At 39.2% G+C, this 13,791-nt stretch overlaps 1 protein-coding gene across 1 annotated transcript; it reads right to left on the bottom strand.

The window, feature by feature from the left end:
• Nucleotides 1–5,590: 5,590 nt before the first annotated feature.
• LOC149246257 (uncharacterized) lies at nucleotides 5,591–6,479 on the bottom strand. Its single transcript, XM_089455650.1, has 2 exons — nucleotides 6,173–6,479; nucleotides 5,591–6,003 (listed from the first exon to the last, which is right to left on the bottom strand). Exons 1-2 carry the CDS (start codon nucleotides 6,287–6,289, stop codon nucleotides 5,734–5,736), a joined length of 387 nt encoding a protein of 128 aa, XP_089311776.1. The 5' UTR covers nucleotides 6,290–6,479; the 3' UTR covers nucleotides 5,591–5,733.
• Between the last annotated feature and the right edge of the window lie 7,312 nt (nucleotides 6,480–13,791).

Here is a 13,791-nt window from a genome sequence, read left to right as displayed (position 1 = left end):
TTCAAGTCGCTGGTTCATCAGAGCAAGATCCTGACTTGGGATAATCTTAGAAAAAGAGGATTTGTTGGCCCCTCAAGATGTCATTTGTGTAGACACCAGGAAGAAACCACTAATCACCTCCTCAACAGATGCTCCTTCACGACCACACTAAGGAACTGGGTTGGAGATGTCTTCAAGCAGACATACAGGCAAGAAGATGACATCATAGCTATGCTGAAAAACTGGAGGACAATTTTTTTAGATAATGAAATTTTAAACACAGCCTGGGAGCTGACTCTAGGGTTCCTAATTTGGAATGTTTGGAAGGAGCACAACAACAGGATTTTCAAAGACAAAACAGGCCCCGTGAGCAGCATCCTAAAGCTAATCCTTAAGAAACTCAAGGAAACTGTCAACATCCTAGGGGGTGTTTCTATTGGAAGACCCATAGGACTCAAAGAAGCCAGAATCCTGGAAAAGTTGGAGCTTCAGGTTCATCTCCATCAGTGTCCTCTACAGCTCAACAACAATATCTTAGAAGGTAAGGCCTTTTGGCAACCCCCTTCTCTAGGTTTTTTAAAATTTAACATAGATGGAGCCTCAAAAGGAAATCCCGGAGAAGCAGGTTATGGAGGGGTCATGAGAGATGAGGAGGGAAACATACAGGTCATTTTCTACAGCTATCTAGGAAAGGCAACCAACAATATGGCAGAGCTCATGGCGATGGAGCTATGCTTGGAAATACTGTGCAGACACAACATGCAAAATGTCATCATTGAGGCTGACTCGGAATTAGTAATTAATTCGGTCAAGCGGATAAGCGCAGGGGCATCTCCAGAAAGAATCTCAAGTCACTGGCGGCTTCTGCAAGTCTACCAAAGAATTCAACTACACCTTAGAATTCTAAGAACACTCAGGTTTGTACATGTTCGCAGGGAAGCCAACAAAGTGGCAGATTGGCTTGCCAATGAGGGGATTAGAAGCAAGCTTTTCGACATGTGTTGTTGGTGGAAGGAGGTAACGGATGACAGATTGAGAGATGAATGCTCTGCGCGGGTCCTTAGCGACATACAACATTATCAGAATAAACAACGCGACAATATTTCCCTCCACGTCAATGAAGCATAAATATTTCTCAGAGGATGAGCACCGTAAGTTCTCACAGAATTCCTAGATAGAAACAGTCATAGGGCCAGGGGATTGCTACATAAAAAGGAAAAACAAGGAGGAAATGGGCCACCGTGATGATGGACGATGGATGCCTTCACAAATCACAGGTCTTTCCATGTACGAGGTGACCCTTTCGGACAGGGCGTACATGCGCTACACTAGGGAGCACAAGGGTTTGGAAAACCGGATTCAAAAACTGCTTAAGGGAAACCACTTGCATCGGGCGCGCTTTGGCCTGTAAGTGGTTTTCCCAGATAGCCAGCGATGCCACTTAGTGAGCAACACGTGGCAGGGGACCGGAAAGGTAAACCACCCTCATCGCGCCGTATATATCGTGGTTTTAAGCCGCGCGATATGGTTTCTAGCTGTCAGATTAGTTGGTGATAATCGACAGCCAGCGATGGTCGAGCAGAGTAGGGGTTTTTTGCGGGCTGCCGATCTATGTGATTTGGTTTTAGCTCACCTGTCAGTGGATTTGGGGCCCACATGCATGCGTGATGGACGTTGTACACCTTCTAAAATCCCAGAACTTTACATGTATGAGGTGACCCTTTCGCGCAGGTCGTCCATGCGCCATACTTTGGAGGACAGTGGTTTGGGAAACCGGATTCAAAATTTGCTTAAGGGAAACCACTTGCATCGGGCGCACTTTGGCCCGAAAGTGGTTTTCCCAGAAAGCAAGCGATGCCACTCAGTGAGCAACACGTGGCGGGGGACTGGAAAGGTAAACCACCCTCATCGCACAGTTTATATCGTGCTTTTAAGACGTGCGATATGGTTTCTAGCCGTCAGATTAGTTGGAGATGATCAATGGCCAGCGATGGTCGAGCAGTTTTGGGGCCCACGTGCATGTGCCAGTTTCTAGGGTAGTCTTGGCATGTTGTAACCTTTGTTGTTTGCGCCTCTGCGCGCTTGTTGTAACTGTTTTATTTTATCTCATTTTTTAAGTAAATAGAAGGTTCGACTCTTGCTTAAGCAAAAAAAGAAAAATAGTTAATAACAAACTCGGAATTGATATTTAGTACATATCATATGGTAATGTAAAAGCATTTAATTGAACAAAAGGAATCGATAAAGATAATTATGGAGTCCATACCTTTTCCAAATGTTATTCATCAATACCAATACATAGCATAGTACTATAGTAGTACTTATATTTATGTTGTAACTTGCATTTTCCGAGAGGTTCTTGTCATGTATCGTTCATGCTACAAACTAGCATCCGAACCATATCCAATCTATACCAGTTTTCATATTGGCATACACATTACCAGACACGGAAATTTCAAATTTCGTTTACGTGTCAACTAAAATTTTGTTCACTGTTATTCGATTTTCATACTTGTTATTTTATGGGTTATTTATATTATTGATTACCAAACATTTTTTTTAACCAACTACCTCTCTTATTTTATTTCAAGTTTTAGTGAAAAGAAGAGGATTATTAAGCACTCGAAAGTGAAACAAATGCCCCTTCTTATTTGGTTGCCAGTTTTAGTGGGAAGAAAGAAGGATTACCACTTCAAATTGAATCCCATCTAATACTTTCATCTTTTAAGTTTTGCAAAAAAAATATTAATTGTCAATGCTAAAGCGTAAAAACATTATAGCTTATTTTCTTTAATATGGTATAAATTTGAAATATATGTGTTAAAAATACAAAAATAAATAAATAAATAAAATTATTATTAATGTAATTGAAAAAAACTTTTAAAACAATTTATTTTAATAAAAAAATTGCTAATATATAAAAAAGGCTGTAAAACTCCTAAATGAGCCATTAAAAATTATGATGGGTAATTTAAATTAATGTGTCTCAAATTAACTAGTTTAGTTTAGTTTAGTTTTGTTTGTGTTTTTTTTTTTTGTAAAAACTAATTCTATTAAGAGGACGTATGGTACAATATGAAGTTACAACCAAGAGAAGCAAGAAAACGGGCCGCCGGAAAGGATAGACTATCCACCTCGGCCCCTAAGAGAAAACAAGACGAGAGCAGTGCTAAGCAAGAAGTAACAAGAAGAACAGAGTAACAAGAGCAGAACAAAGGATTCTACCCAACGTGGGTAGAATCAACTATTTGGCATTTTTTTCCCTTCTTTTTACCAACTTTGACCCAATCAAGATGACTCTGCTGAGCTGGCATGATTTTCAAACTAAGCTAGGCTGACGGAGAGGTCTCCTTGTCTGAATCCGAGGGAGAGGACTCATGAGTTCTTTTCTGTGAGTTTGGTGGGACAGAAGATTCCTTAGGACCAGTCGAGGGCGGATCCTGTGCCAGCTTTTCATCCATTCCTTCCGCATCCCCTTCCTCTTCATCTGAGCTGGAATCAAAATCATCCATGGGGGGAGGATCATGAGGTTTCCAGCTTTTGGATTTCGGCTTAGGATTGGCTTTCTTCTTTTGGGCAGGCATCGAGGGACAAGAGCTCTGAAGGTGCCCTGTGTGATGGCAATTTTGGCAGCGAAAGGCTGTGTTCTCGTAATCCAGGGTCTGAGTCCAATGGAAGTCTCCAATTTTGAGAGTAATATGATTAGGTAGACCTTTGCTCATGTCTATTTCTACACAGATTCTGGCGAAGGTGTATATGCCCTTTTCCCCTCTAGAGGTGTCTGTGGCTAGAAAGCGGCCTAGAGTATTGTCGATCCCTTGGAATACAACAAAGTGCCATAGATGCGCCGGGAGATTAGGAAGTCTGACCCAGATGGGGAGCTTGGTGATGATTGTTGTAGAGGGATCGAAATCTGGGAACCAAGGGGTGAGGAATAAACCTGCTGAGCCCCAAAACCATGGGCCTTCAGTTAATGCTTTTTGGTAGTCCTCACTGAGAGCAAACACTACAATGAAGAAACCCTTTGAGCAGAGAAGAACCTTGCAATTGTTGGTCCAGTTAGAGTGAATCCATTGGTAGAGATCTGCTGTGCGTGGCCATAGCCCATTGAACCTGCAAATAATGGCATGCTCTGCATACTTTTGGATTTGCTCATCCAGCGTTGGATGCATTATTTCAATGGAGGGGGTTTCCTCCAGTTTGTCCACCAAAAAAGGTTTGGGAGCCTGAGTTGGTGGAGCTGTTTTCTTGGGCATCTGAGCATGGACAACATCTTTGTATGAAAAAGCTGCAGCTGAAGATGACTGTCCAACAACTCCCCCTCTCAAACGAAGGGTAAAAATGATGGAGGCATTTCTCTTAATGCTGTAAAAAGAAAGGGGATAAAGATCTTCAAGTTGTTTACCTTCATGGAGGAGACGTTGAAATGCAAAGGGAATCCTTAGTCTAAATTCCGGGATTTGTTTGAGGTCCTGCACTAGATCCGAAGAGCTCACCCATTGTAGTAGAGTTTTGCCAGAAAGGAGCACGATCCGGATCTGGAACGAGGCAGAGTGATCAGATTTCTGCTTTCCTCTGGAGCTATGGCTTTGCTGACTGGTGAACTCTATGGTAGCCCTCTGAAACAATGGATTGTTGGGGAGCAGGGGCTGGCTAGAAAAATCGCAGCTTTGCTCCAAGACAGATATTGTGTGTGGGTTCCTGGCGATGTCGTGCTGGATCCATAAGCTATTAGGATGCAGGGTTAATCTGGAACCCTCGAAGTTTGATTTGTTGCCTGTCAAAGCGTTCAAAATCTTGGCGGCCTGTAGAAGTCCCTCGAGGCTGGGCGTCGTCCTCATCCCCACTGCAAAGCTGCCAACGACCTGCAGATGACGAGTGTTCGCCGCCATATCTGCTGCAGTGCATGCGCAGCTTGCTGAGAGCCCAACCCGTGCATGTTTATCTTTTTTCTTTGCAAGGCTGCACATGATCTTATTCGATGGGTTTGGCTTGAATGGAGTCGGGGCCTCTCTGAAGCTTGTGTCGCCATCTTCTGCAGGGCCGAGCAAAGCCCAGACTGCGGCTGAAGGAAGGGAGGCGACGACAAAGAGATTAGGGTTCATCATTCTCAGCGCTCTAGTTCCTTGGTTTAGTTTTTTTTAATTATAATGGGTAATTTAAATTAATGTGCGTCAAATTAATTAGTTTAATTTTTTTAAATTATGATGGGTAATTTAAATTAATACATTTTTTTTAAATTATGATGGGTAATTTAAATTAACGTGTCTCAAATTAACTAGTTTAATTTTTTTAAAATTATGATGATAATTTAAATTAATATCCGTCAAATTCACTGGTTTAACTTTTTTATAACAATCACTTTTGAAATTTCAGAGTTTTTTTTTTTTTTTTTTCTCGCCAAGTTTGTTTAAAACACCAAAAAAACATTTTGTGAAACTTCAAATTCCAAGCTCATTATTTATGGATTTACTAGGCACCCAAAATTATATTTAAACTAAACAACCGAGAGCCACTTAGTTTTAATAAACACTCCACATTAAATTAAAACACCACGAAGACATTAACAATAACATATTTTTATGTTTCAACTCAACAAGACTAAGCCATGAAAAATTAAAATTCAAAGCCAAAAAGAAATTTACAAAAATTATAAAAATATCCACGAGCGTAAAGGAGATATTATATCGGTAAATAAGGGTTGGAGAAAACCCCAAAACCCTTTTACATACCTTGCTTCCAGGATTTTCTAGACTATATGATTGTCATAATTGATTCTAAAATTATCACAATGATCTGAATATGCGTTGGGTGATTTTCATTACAGGTCGTGCGTTCGAATCCAGAACTGAAAAGAATGAAGAAGCCTTTGAAATAAAGGTACCTCTCCTGTGAGTCCTCGTTCTCTGCCCTTGCGAACAACGAGCGGCCGCCTTTACAGGTTGAAAGTCTGTGGAGACAGATCCTGCTTCCATTGATTGCAGTACAAATTATCCTTCTCCTTCCACATGCACGCTGATTCGGCTATAACACGGTATACGGCACACAAAAACATAGCAAAAATTGCAGATGTAACAGCGGATGTATAAAGACGGAAATGGGGAATCTGCCAAATTTTGGAATCGGGTTTGGAGGAGGAGAAAATGAGGAGAATCATAGAAAAGGCGAGGAAGAAAAAGAACATATAGCATACCAGGAACGCCATCGACTCATTGTCTCTTTTCAGTAACTCATCGAACTCAGACATTGGACGGGCTTTCATGGACAATCGAACTGCCATCGGTTCCTTGGTCATATTCATCTCAGCCATTCAAACGAAGGGATTTTACTTCACAAATCTGCTGCTGCTGAAGAGGCAGGGTAGATATATACATGTGATGATAAGGGTTTTCCGTTCAACCAGGGTTCGAATCGCGTGGAAGCTGCATCGCAGATGAGAAAAAGTTTCGGAGCAATTGCGTGGAAGTTTGAGAGCGACGACAATGATTCGAGGAGAAATTTCGGTGTAATTTACAGAATAATAAAGGCGTGTCCCCACTTAGCTTTTCAGCGTACTAAAATTATCCGACCTGTTAAACAAAATTCAAGTTAAAAATTAAAATATTTTATAAAAAATGATGGTTTTACATTGGGAAAAAACAATGAATCGACATTCATACTAGGTAACAGGATCCACTTCTCAGTGAGCTCTGCCTTGCTATTCTAAGTTGTTCCAACTTCCAAGTGAGTTGTCCCAAGTGAGGTGTTTTGGAGTTAGTGAGTGTGTTACTATTTTAACTCTTTCATTTAAATTAACATTGTACTTACTGAGTGCTTTACTATTTTTACTGTTCATTTAAATTAATATTGGAGTTAGTGAGTGTGTTATTATTTTTACTGTTTCATTTAAATTAATATTAATTATTATTGGTGTAAACTATATAATTGAAAAGTATGGTTCATTAAATCATTTAAGTTAAGATTATTTAACAATATTGTTAATTTTTTAATAATATATATTTTTATAAATTTTATTAAATAATAAATATATGGAATAATTTCATAAATGTATTTGTTATTTGTATAAAGAATATTTTTATAAGTATGAAGTTAACTTACGATGGATGATGGCAGAGGTCTAAGTGGCGAACCCTAGTTGTCTCAACCCTCTAGTTCGTGCCTCTATGCACTCTTTTGTCGTAGTTTTCATCTTATGATGGTTTTTCATCATTACTTTGGTTGGAGCTCTCCACACGACATGTATGTATGTTTGTTGGGGTCGTTTGCGCACGCTGGATATTCCATTGTGGCTTCATGCCTTCATTGGGGTTCATGTGCGTCCTCTGGCCCGAGCCAAAGATCCACTCTTGGTTTTCCATGTTGTGTCATCGCTTGCTTCTTGTTGTTGTCCCATGTGCCTTTGTTTGGTGATGCCACAAATGTTGCCTACTAAGATGATGCCATTCGTTTTGTTATGCACTTAACTTGCGAGAATAACGTAATGCTAGAAATTTGAAACATTATTGCCAGAAACACAGAAAGATTGCATAATTAGACAAATTGCAAAGATATTTTATTATTCAGAAGCAAATTACAATGTTCACTTGCCTCTTCGAGGGGGAAACCTCCAATAGAATAGACCTCAATTACAATAAAACTCGATGCTTCTTCTCTTGCTATTTAAGAGTATTTATAGTTTTATGACATCCAAAACCCTAACTACTAGTGGTCCTTTGCATAATACGGGTTATCCACTTTATTTACTTACTATGGCCCGTTGATAACTAATTGTGGTCCCTTTTCTATAATGCGGGTGAACCACTTACAATTATTATTAATGTGAATAACCGCTTACGGGATTTATTGACTCAACTAACAAACTATGACTCTTACTAGGCCCATTGGGCTTATTACATAAATATAGGGTTTAGGGTTGGACCCTAACATGTCCTCTCCCATCAAAAGCAGCCTTGTCCTTAAGGTGAAGCTGCAGAAACTGTTGAAGAATAGTGGTTGGTTCCCATGTCGCATCTTCTGGAGAGGCGTCTTTCCATTTGATGAGGACTTCCTTGATCGTGTGGCTGTAGAGATGTCTTTCACGAATAGTGAGGATCTGTTTTGGGCAGAGCCAAAGTGAACCTTCCTCATCTAATTCTGGTAGACTTGTTTGAACCTTGTAATTGTTCCCCACAACTTTCTTAAGGCCGGATGCATGGAAGACTGGGTGGATTTTTGAAGTAGCCAGCAGAGCCAGTTTGTAAGCGACTGTTCTGATACACTGAAGTACCTGATAAGACCCATAGAATTTTGGTGCGAGTTTTTGGCGACCCTTTTCTTTGAGAGAGGTCTACTTATAAGGTTGGAGTCACAAGAATACTTGGTCACCTACTTGAAATGACCTCTCTGAACGGTGTTAGTCAGCCTGCTACTTCATTCTATTCTGACCTTGATGTAGATTATCTTTGACATTAGCAATCATGGCAGCATGGTTCTGCAAGAGTTGATCAACTGCCTATACTTTGGAAGGTCCAGGAATATAAGAAGTTGGTGAAGGTGGGAGTTGGCCGTACACTGCCTCATATGGCGTCATCTTAGTGGCTTCATGATAGTTGGTATTATACCACCATTCAGATAAAGGCAACCACTATACCTATTGATGTTGTGTGTCTGAAGTGAAGCACCACAGATAGGTCTCTAAACAATTGTTGACTACTTCTGTTTGACCATCGGTTTGGGGATGTTAAGTTGTACTCAGTTGAAGTTGTGTACCCTGTAGCTTGAAAATTTCCTGCTTGTTGTGCAGACAATCCTTTCTGCAAATATAAATGATCCCTCTAGTCCTATGGGAGGATCTAGCAACAAACTAGACAAACATGTGCAAACTTTCCTAATTTATATCAGAAAATACAAAAGAAGATAGATGACCTATCTCAATATGATGCTAACACCCGTTGATGTCGTTATCGATATTTTCGCTTCCAAATTCAACCCTCTTTACGTCCTTGTGGATGAATACCTGTAAGGAAGATCAAATAGAGACGACAAAGGCATACATAGCATAATTCATTCTAACATAAACTATGTGACATATCAAGGAGTATCACACTAAATGAGTAATGATTTACACACTTATGGAAAGCAAACACATAATGTATTATTAATAGAAAGTAAGGGAAGCATACAACCACTTAAGCCTTGATGTTGGAAGCCTCCTTTGGATGAGTTTCCAAGTCCTAGTCAAGACCTTCAAGCACTTCTTTCTCCTTAGCAAAATGGGCAACATTTAGGCATAGTTTTAGCACTAGGAAGGAAACCAAGCAATAGCCAACCAAAAGTAGATGGTAGGGGTTTGATTTATAGGGAAGGAGAGGGAGTTGAGGATCCATAAAAGGAGGGAGAGGTTCCACATTTCAAGGGGAAGATCCATGAGAGTAGGAACAAGAACCAAGAATGGGAGGTCTCGCTCTAATCCTCATTCAACTACAACCAATTCGCCCTTCTCGAGACTTCGAGTAAGAGAAGCTTCTCTCCCATTTTGGGAAAAACGACCTTAAGAGGGCCAACGTGGGTTTTCCTATCAAAAGTCGCGCTGCCAGCGCTAGTCACTAGTTAGACAAAAGGTTACCAGCACTGGTTTGCCTACTAAAAGTAGCATTGGGCTTGCAAAACAATTTTTTGGACAATTTCTTCAGAATTTCTTCAAGGCAAGTCTTCTTATTCCTTTAGGGATGCTTATGAGCATGTTTCATGGTGAATACATTGTTTTTGACAGCTTTCATCACTTTGCAACACTTGCGACATTGACGACACAAAGTGCGACACTTAGGATATGAGATTGGGAGTGCGACAAAATATTATATAACAGATGCCCCCTAAAGCATGAAGTCAAAATGGGAAGTGATGGCTGAAATGATTTACAAATCAAGGCAAGGACTTTGGAGAATCACCATCAGGAGACCTGAAAATCAAACATAATACAATATATTTTGCATCTTTGATGTAAGTATCCTCAAAGTGTAAGCAAATAACAATACATAGATCCACAGCATGGACGCAACCATCTCACTAAAAAGGATCATGTGTATGGATCCACAACATGGACGCAACCATCCGAATAAAAGGGATCATGTGTATGAATACACGACATGGGCACAACCATCCAAATAGAAGGGATCATGTGTACAATCATGAATACTTAATAACTCCACGCAACCTGGATTTATCAGATGAAACCCAGGGTCTTCATCTCCATCTCGATCCAACCAAAGCACGAATCCCACCATGTGAATAGACATGTCAGAGTCGAACATGGTAGAAAACCACTTGATTATCGGTCAATGATGTGAATTATTAACAGACACGAGAGAAACCACCAATAATGACAATGGCTCTCAAGGTACAATAGCACAATCCACAAGTGTGAACAATGAAGTTGAAGTCGAACACTCGCAAAATCATTCGATCGAAGGCCAATGATGTGAACCTATCATCAAATGCGAAGAACCTACATTGAGGCATGCAAGCTCCAAGGTACTAAAAGGGAGTTTCTAGATCATCTTCCTGGATAATGAGTTGGAGTCGATAGGAAGTGATCCGTCGAAGGAGGGCCATAATGTTTCCCACATCATTGACACGAAACATAGGATTTTGCAGAGTTGGTAAGAGTGATTCAGGATTGTTGCAAAAAAGTCAAATAGGGTATACATGGTTTGAATTGCAAATGGGACTTCTCTTGAACATATCGGCGACACGACTCCGGAATTTGGCAACATTTGACTCAACATAGGATTAGAGGTCATGATGACAATAGGATATAATTAGATGAGAGGCAAATGGATTCCCAAAACCTAGTAAGGCAAGTGACGAAGTGAGGATAACCCAAACCCAACACGAGATACAGACAAGTGTCATGTTCAAGAGCAACATGTTGCCTTTATACAAAATACAGGATATATGTTTCCTTCCATTTTTTCCCACTATTTCTAGCAAGTACTTTATTTTTAATCTCAAGCTTGAAGAGGATACCATATGCTTGTCATATAAATTCATCTTTCAGACGAATCCATCATAGTATTTTTAACGAGCCCTAGGAAGGAGTAGCTCGGTCTCGTCATGGTGACAAGTCATTCGTCATTTTAATTTTACGAGTCCGACGGAGGGGTAACTCGACGTCTTTTTCATGTTTAGAGAGTTTGAAAAAGAGGAAAAAAGGAAAATCCAGAGGTGCATTTTCGTAGATAGTCTCTCGAATACGAAAAGGTAGAACACAATATTCAAGAGAACCTGTTAGCCATGTGTAACCAAGGTATTCATTTTTCGTATATTATTCTATCTCATTCTAGAAAAGGGTTAAACTTATACTGAGTAGATCTCATTTCATTTACTTTAACGAGTTCGAAACGACAAGTACTCGACAATATTTTCATATTTTTGGAGTTTGAAAAGAGCTAAAATAGGACTCCACCTGGAGGAACGAGTGGTATAAAAGGAGAGAAACTGGTTCTAGCGATGATGGAATTGCTCAAAACACACAAAGGTCAATGGGCTGAATAATATGACCACGCATCGTAGATGTTCCTCAAGCAAGGGTAAAACAACCAAGTGAAAGCTTATGATCGACAAAATATATGGTGACAATGGTATGGAAAAACCAAGGCTCAAAATAGGCTGATAAAAATGGCAATCACGAGAGGTAGGATGAGAATGGTTTCATTTTACACAAGTTTGAAACAGAGACAAACTATGCTTGAGATTAGTTTCATTTTTACATAAGCTTGAAACAAAGAAAAACTATACTCGGATTTGGTTTCATTTTTACACAAGTTTGAAATAGATACAAACTATGCTTGAGATTAGATTCATTTTTACACAAGCTTGAAACGAAGAAAAACTATGCTTGTATTTGGTTTTATTTTTTTACACAACCTTGAAATGGATACAAACTATGCTTGAGATTGGTTTCATTTTTACACAAACTTGAAATGTGAGAAAAAACTTTGCTTGAGATAAGTTTGCATGTCCCCAGCTAATTAACTCAATTGAAGGTACATGCCCCCCAAGCTCCATTTCATTCACCTAATTAGACTACTCGTTACTAACAGGTGGATGCAATGAAGGTTCATTTATGAGATCAAGTGAAAGATTCGACTGGGATTTTACGAGATCTAGTTAAAGATTCGAATTGGAAGAGGATTTGTTTCATTTTTTAATGAGCATGACATAGGAAAATAACCATGCTCATGAAAGATTGTTTCATTTTTTAACGAGCTTGGCACAAGTAAAGGAACTCTGCTCCAAGACCTTGTTTCATTTTTTAAGGAGCTTGACACAAGATAAGGAACTTTGCTATGAGAACCTTGATTCTTTTTTAAGGAGCTTGACACAAGATAAAGAAATCTGCTCCGAGAACCTTGATTCATTTTTTAAGGAGCTTGACACAAGACAAAGAACTCTGCTTCGATACCCTGTTTCATTTTTTAAGGAGCTTGACACAAGAAAAGGAACTATGCTCCAACACCTTGTTTCATTTTGTAAGGATCTTGACACAAGAAAATGAATTGTGCTCCAACACCTTGTTTCATTTTTTAAGGAGCTTGACACAAAAAAAGGAACTATGCTCCAACACCTTGTTTCATTTTTAGTGACCTTGACACAAGTAAAAGAACTCTGCTCATGGGGACCTATTATTGTTTTAACGAGGTTGACACAGTAAAATAACTATCCTCATGTACCTTGATTACAAGCTATAAGAGGTCATAGCTTCCAAAAGGCTCTCATCAGATGAGAGAACAACACTCTAGAAGGGATACATGTCAATTGATCTTTTTAACCTCCACAATGTCCCAGGCTGAGAGGAGATCAACGGAGGTAACCATAGACCAAGCTTTCAGTTTGGTATCTAGCCCTAACAAACCAGAGAGGACTCTCTCTATAAAATTACAATCAAGAGATGATTGGAATGTAAAGGATTTTAGGCTACATAGCTAGGCTCAAGTAGGTTTTGGAAAATTTAGAGTTTTGATGCTGGATAAGGGAGAAAAACCAGGTAGTTGGGTCAAAGGATCAAAGGGTTACAACAGCAAAGATATGGAGGAGCAAGGTAGCAATAATTCTGTGATGGATTTAGGGTTTGTCAGCATAGTGTAGTGTTTGGAAGTTGTAAAAGGGTCTTAATGAGCATGATCACATGAATTCATTAAGTTAGAAAGAGAATTACACAAGATGATATTACCATAAAAACATAGATTTATGCAAAGAATTTTGCTTATAAACTTTACACAAGATGATATTCCCATAAAAACAGAGCTTTATGCAAAGAATTATGCTTATAAACTTTAAGGAAAACCACTGAAGAACTGATGAATGGAAAGAGAAGATGAATATATTTCATATAAAGCTATAACAGAGAAAAAACAACATCACAAACTTACTGCACATGAATTCCTAGATAATAGTTGCAAACTGTATCCTTTGATTTCCATAAAATGTCCAAGTACAAGCTACAATAGTTCTCTCCTCTGATGTCCAACTAGTCCTAACACTGAGAAAATGATACATAAAGACCAAAAACAACATTTTCTCACTCTGAGGGGTCAAATCCATGACTCTAGGAACTGCTCCATGAGGTGTTCTAACCAAACCCTATTGTCTAGGGAAGTTAAAAACAACTTCTTCAATTAACTTTGACTCCAACCACTCTCATAAATGAGGCCAAATTTACATCAAAACCACTTACAAAGACTAATCACCCACTATTACATCATATTTACACTAGGATTACTCAATTACATACATAAGTGTAATTTTCAAACTAGGTCGAACTGATGAAGAAAC

Source organism: Pinus tabuliformis, chromosome 7, assembly GCF_031772625.1.
Source record: "Pinus tabuliformis cultivar Carrire ecotype Pingquan chromosome 7, CPIR1, whole genome shotgun sequence".
Lineage (NCBI taxonomy): Eukaryota > Viridiplantae > Streptophyta > Pinopsida > Pinales > Pinaceae > Pinus > Pinus tabuliformis.
The sequence above is the reverse complement of the archived record's forward strand: the minus strand, read 5'-3'. Positions and strand labels throughout refer to the sequence as shown.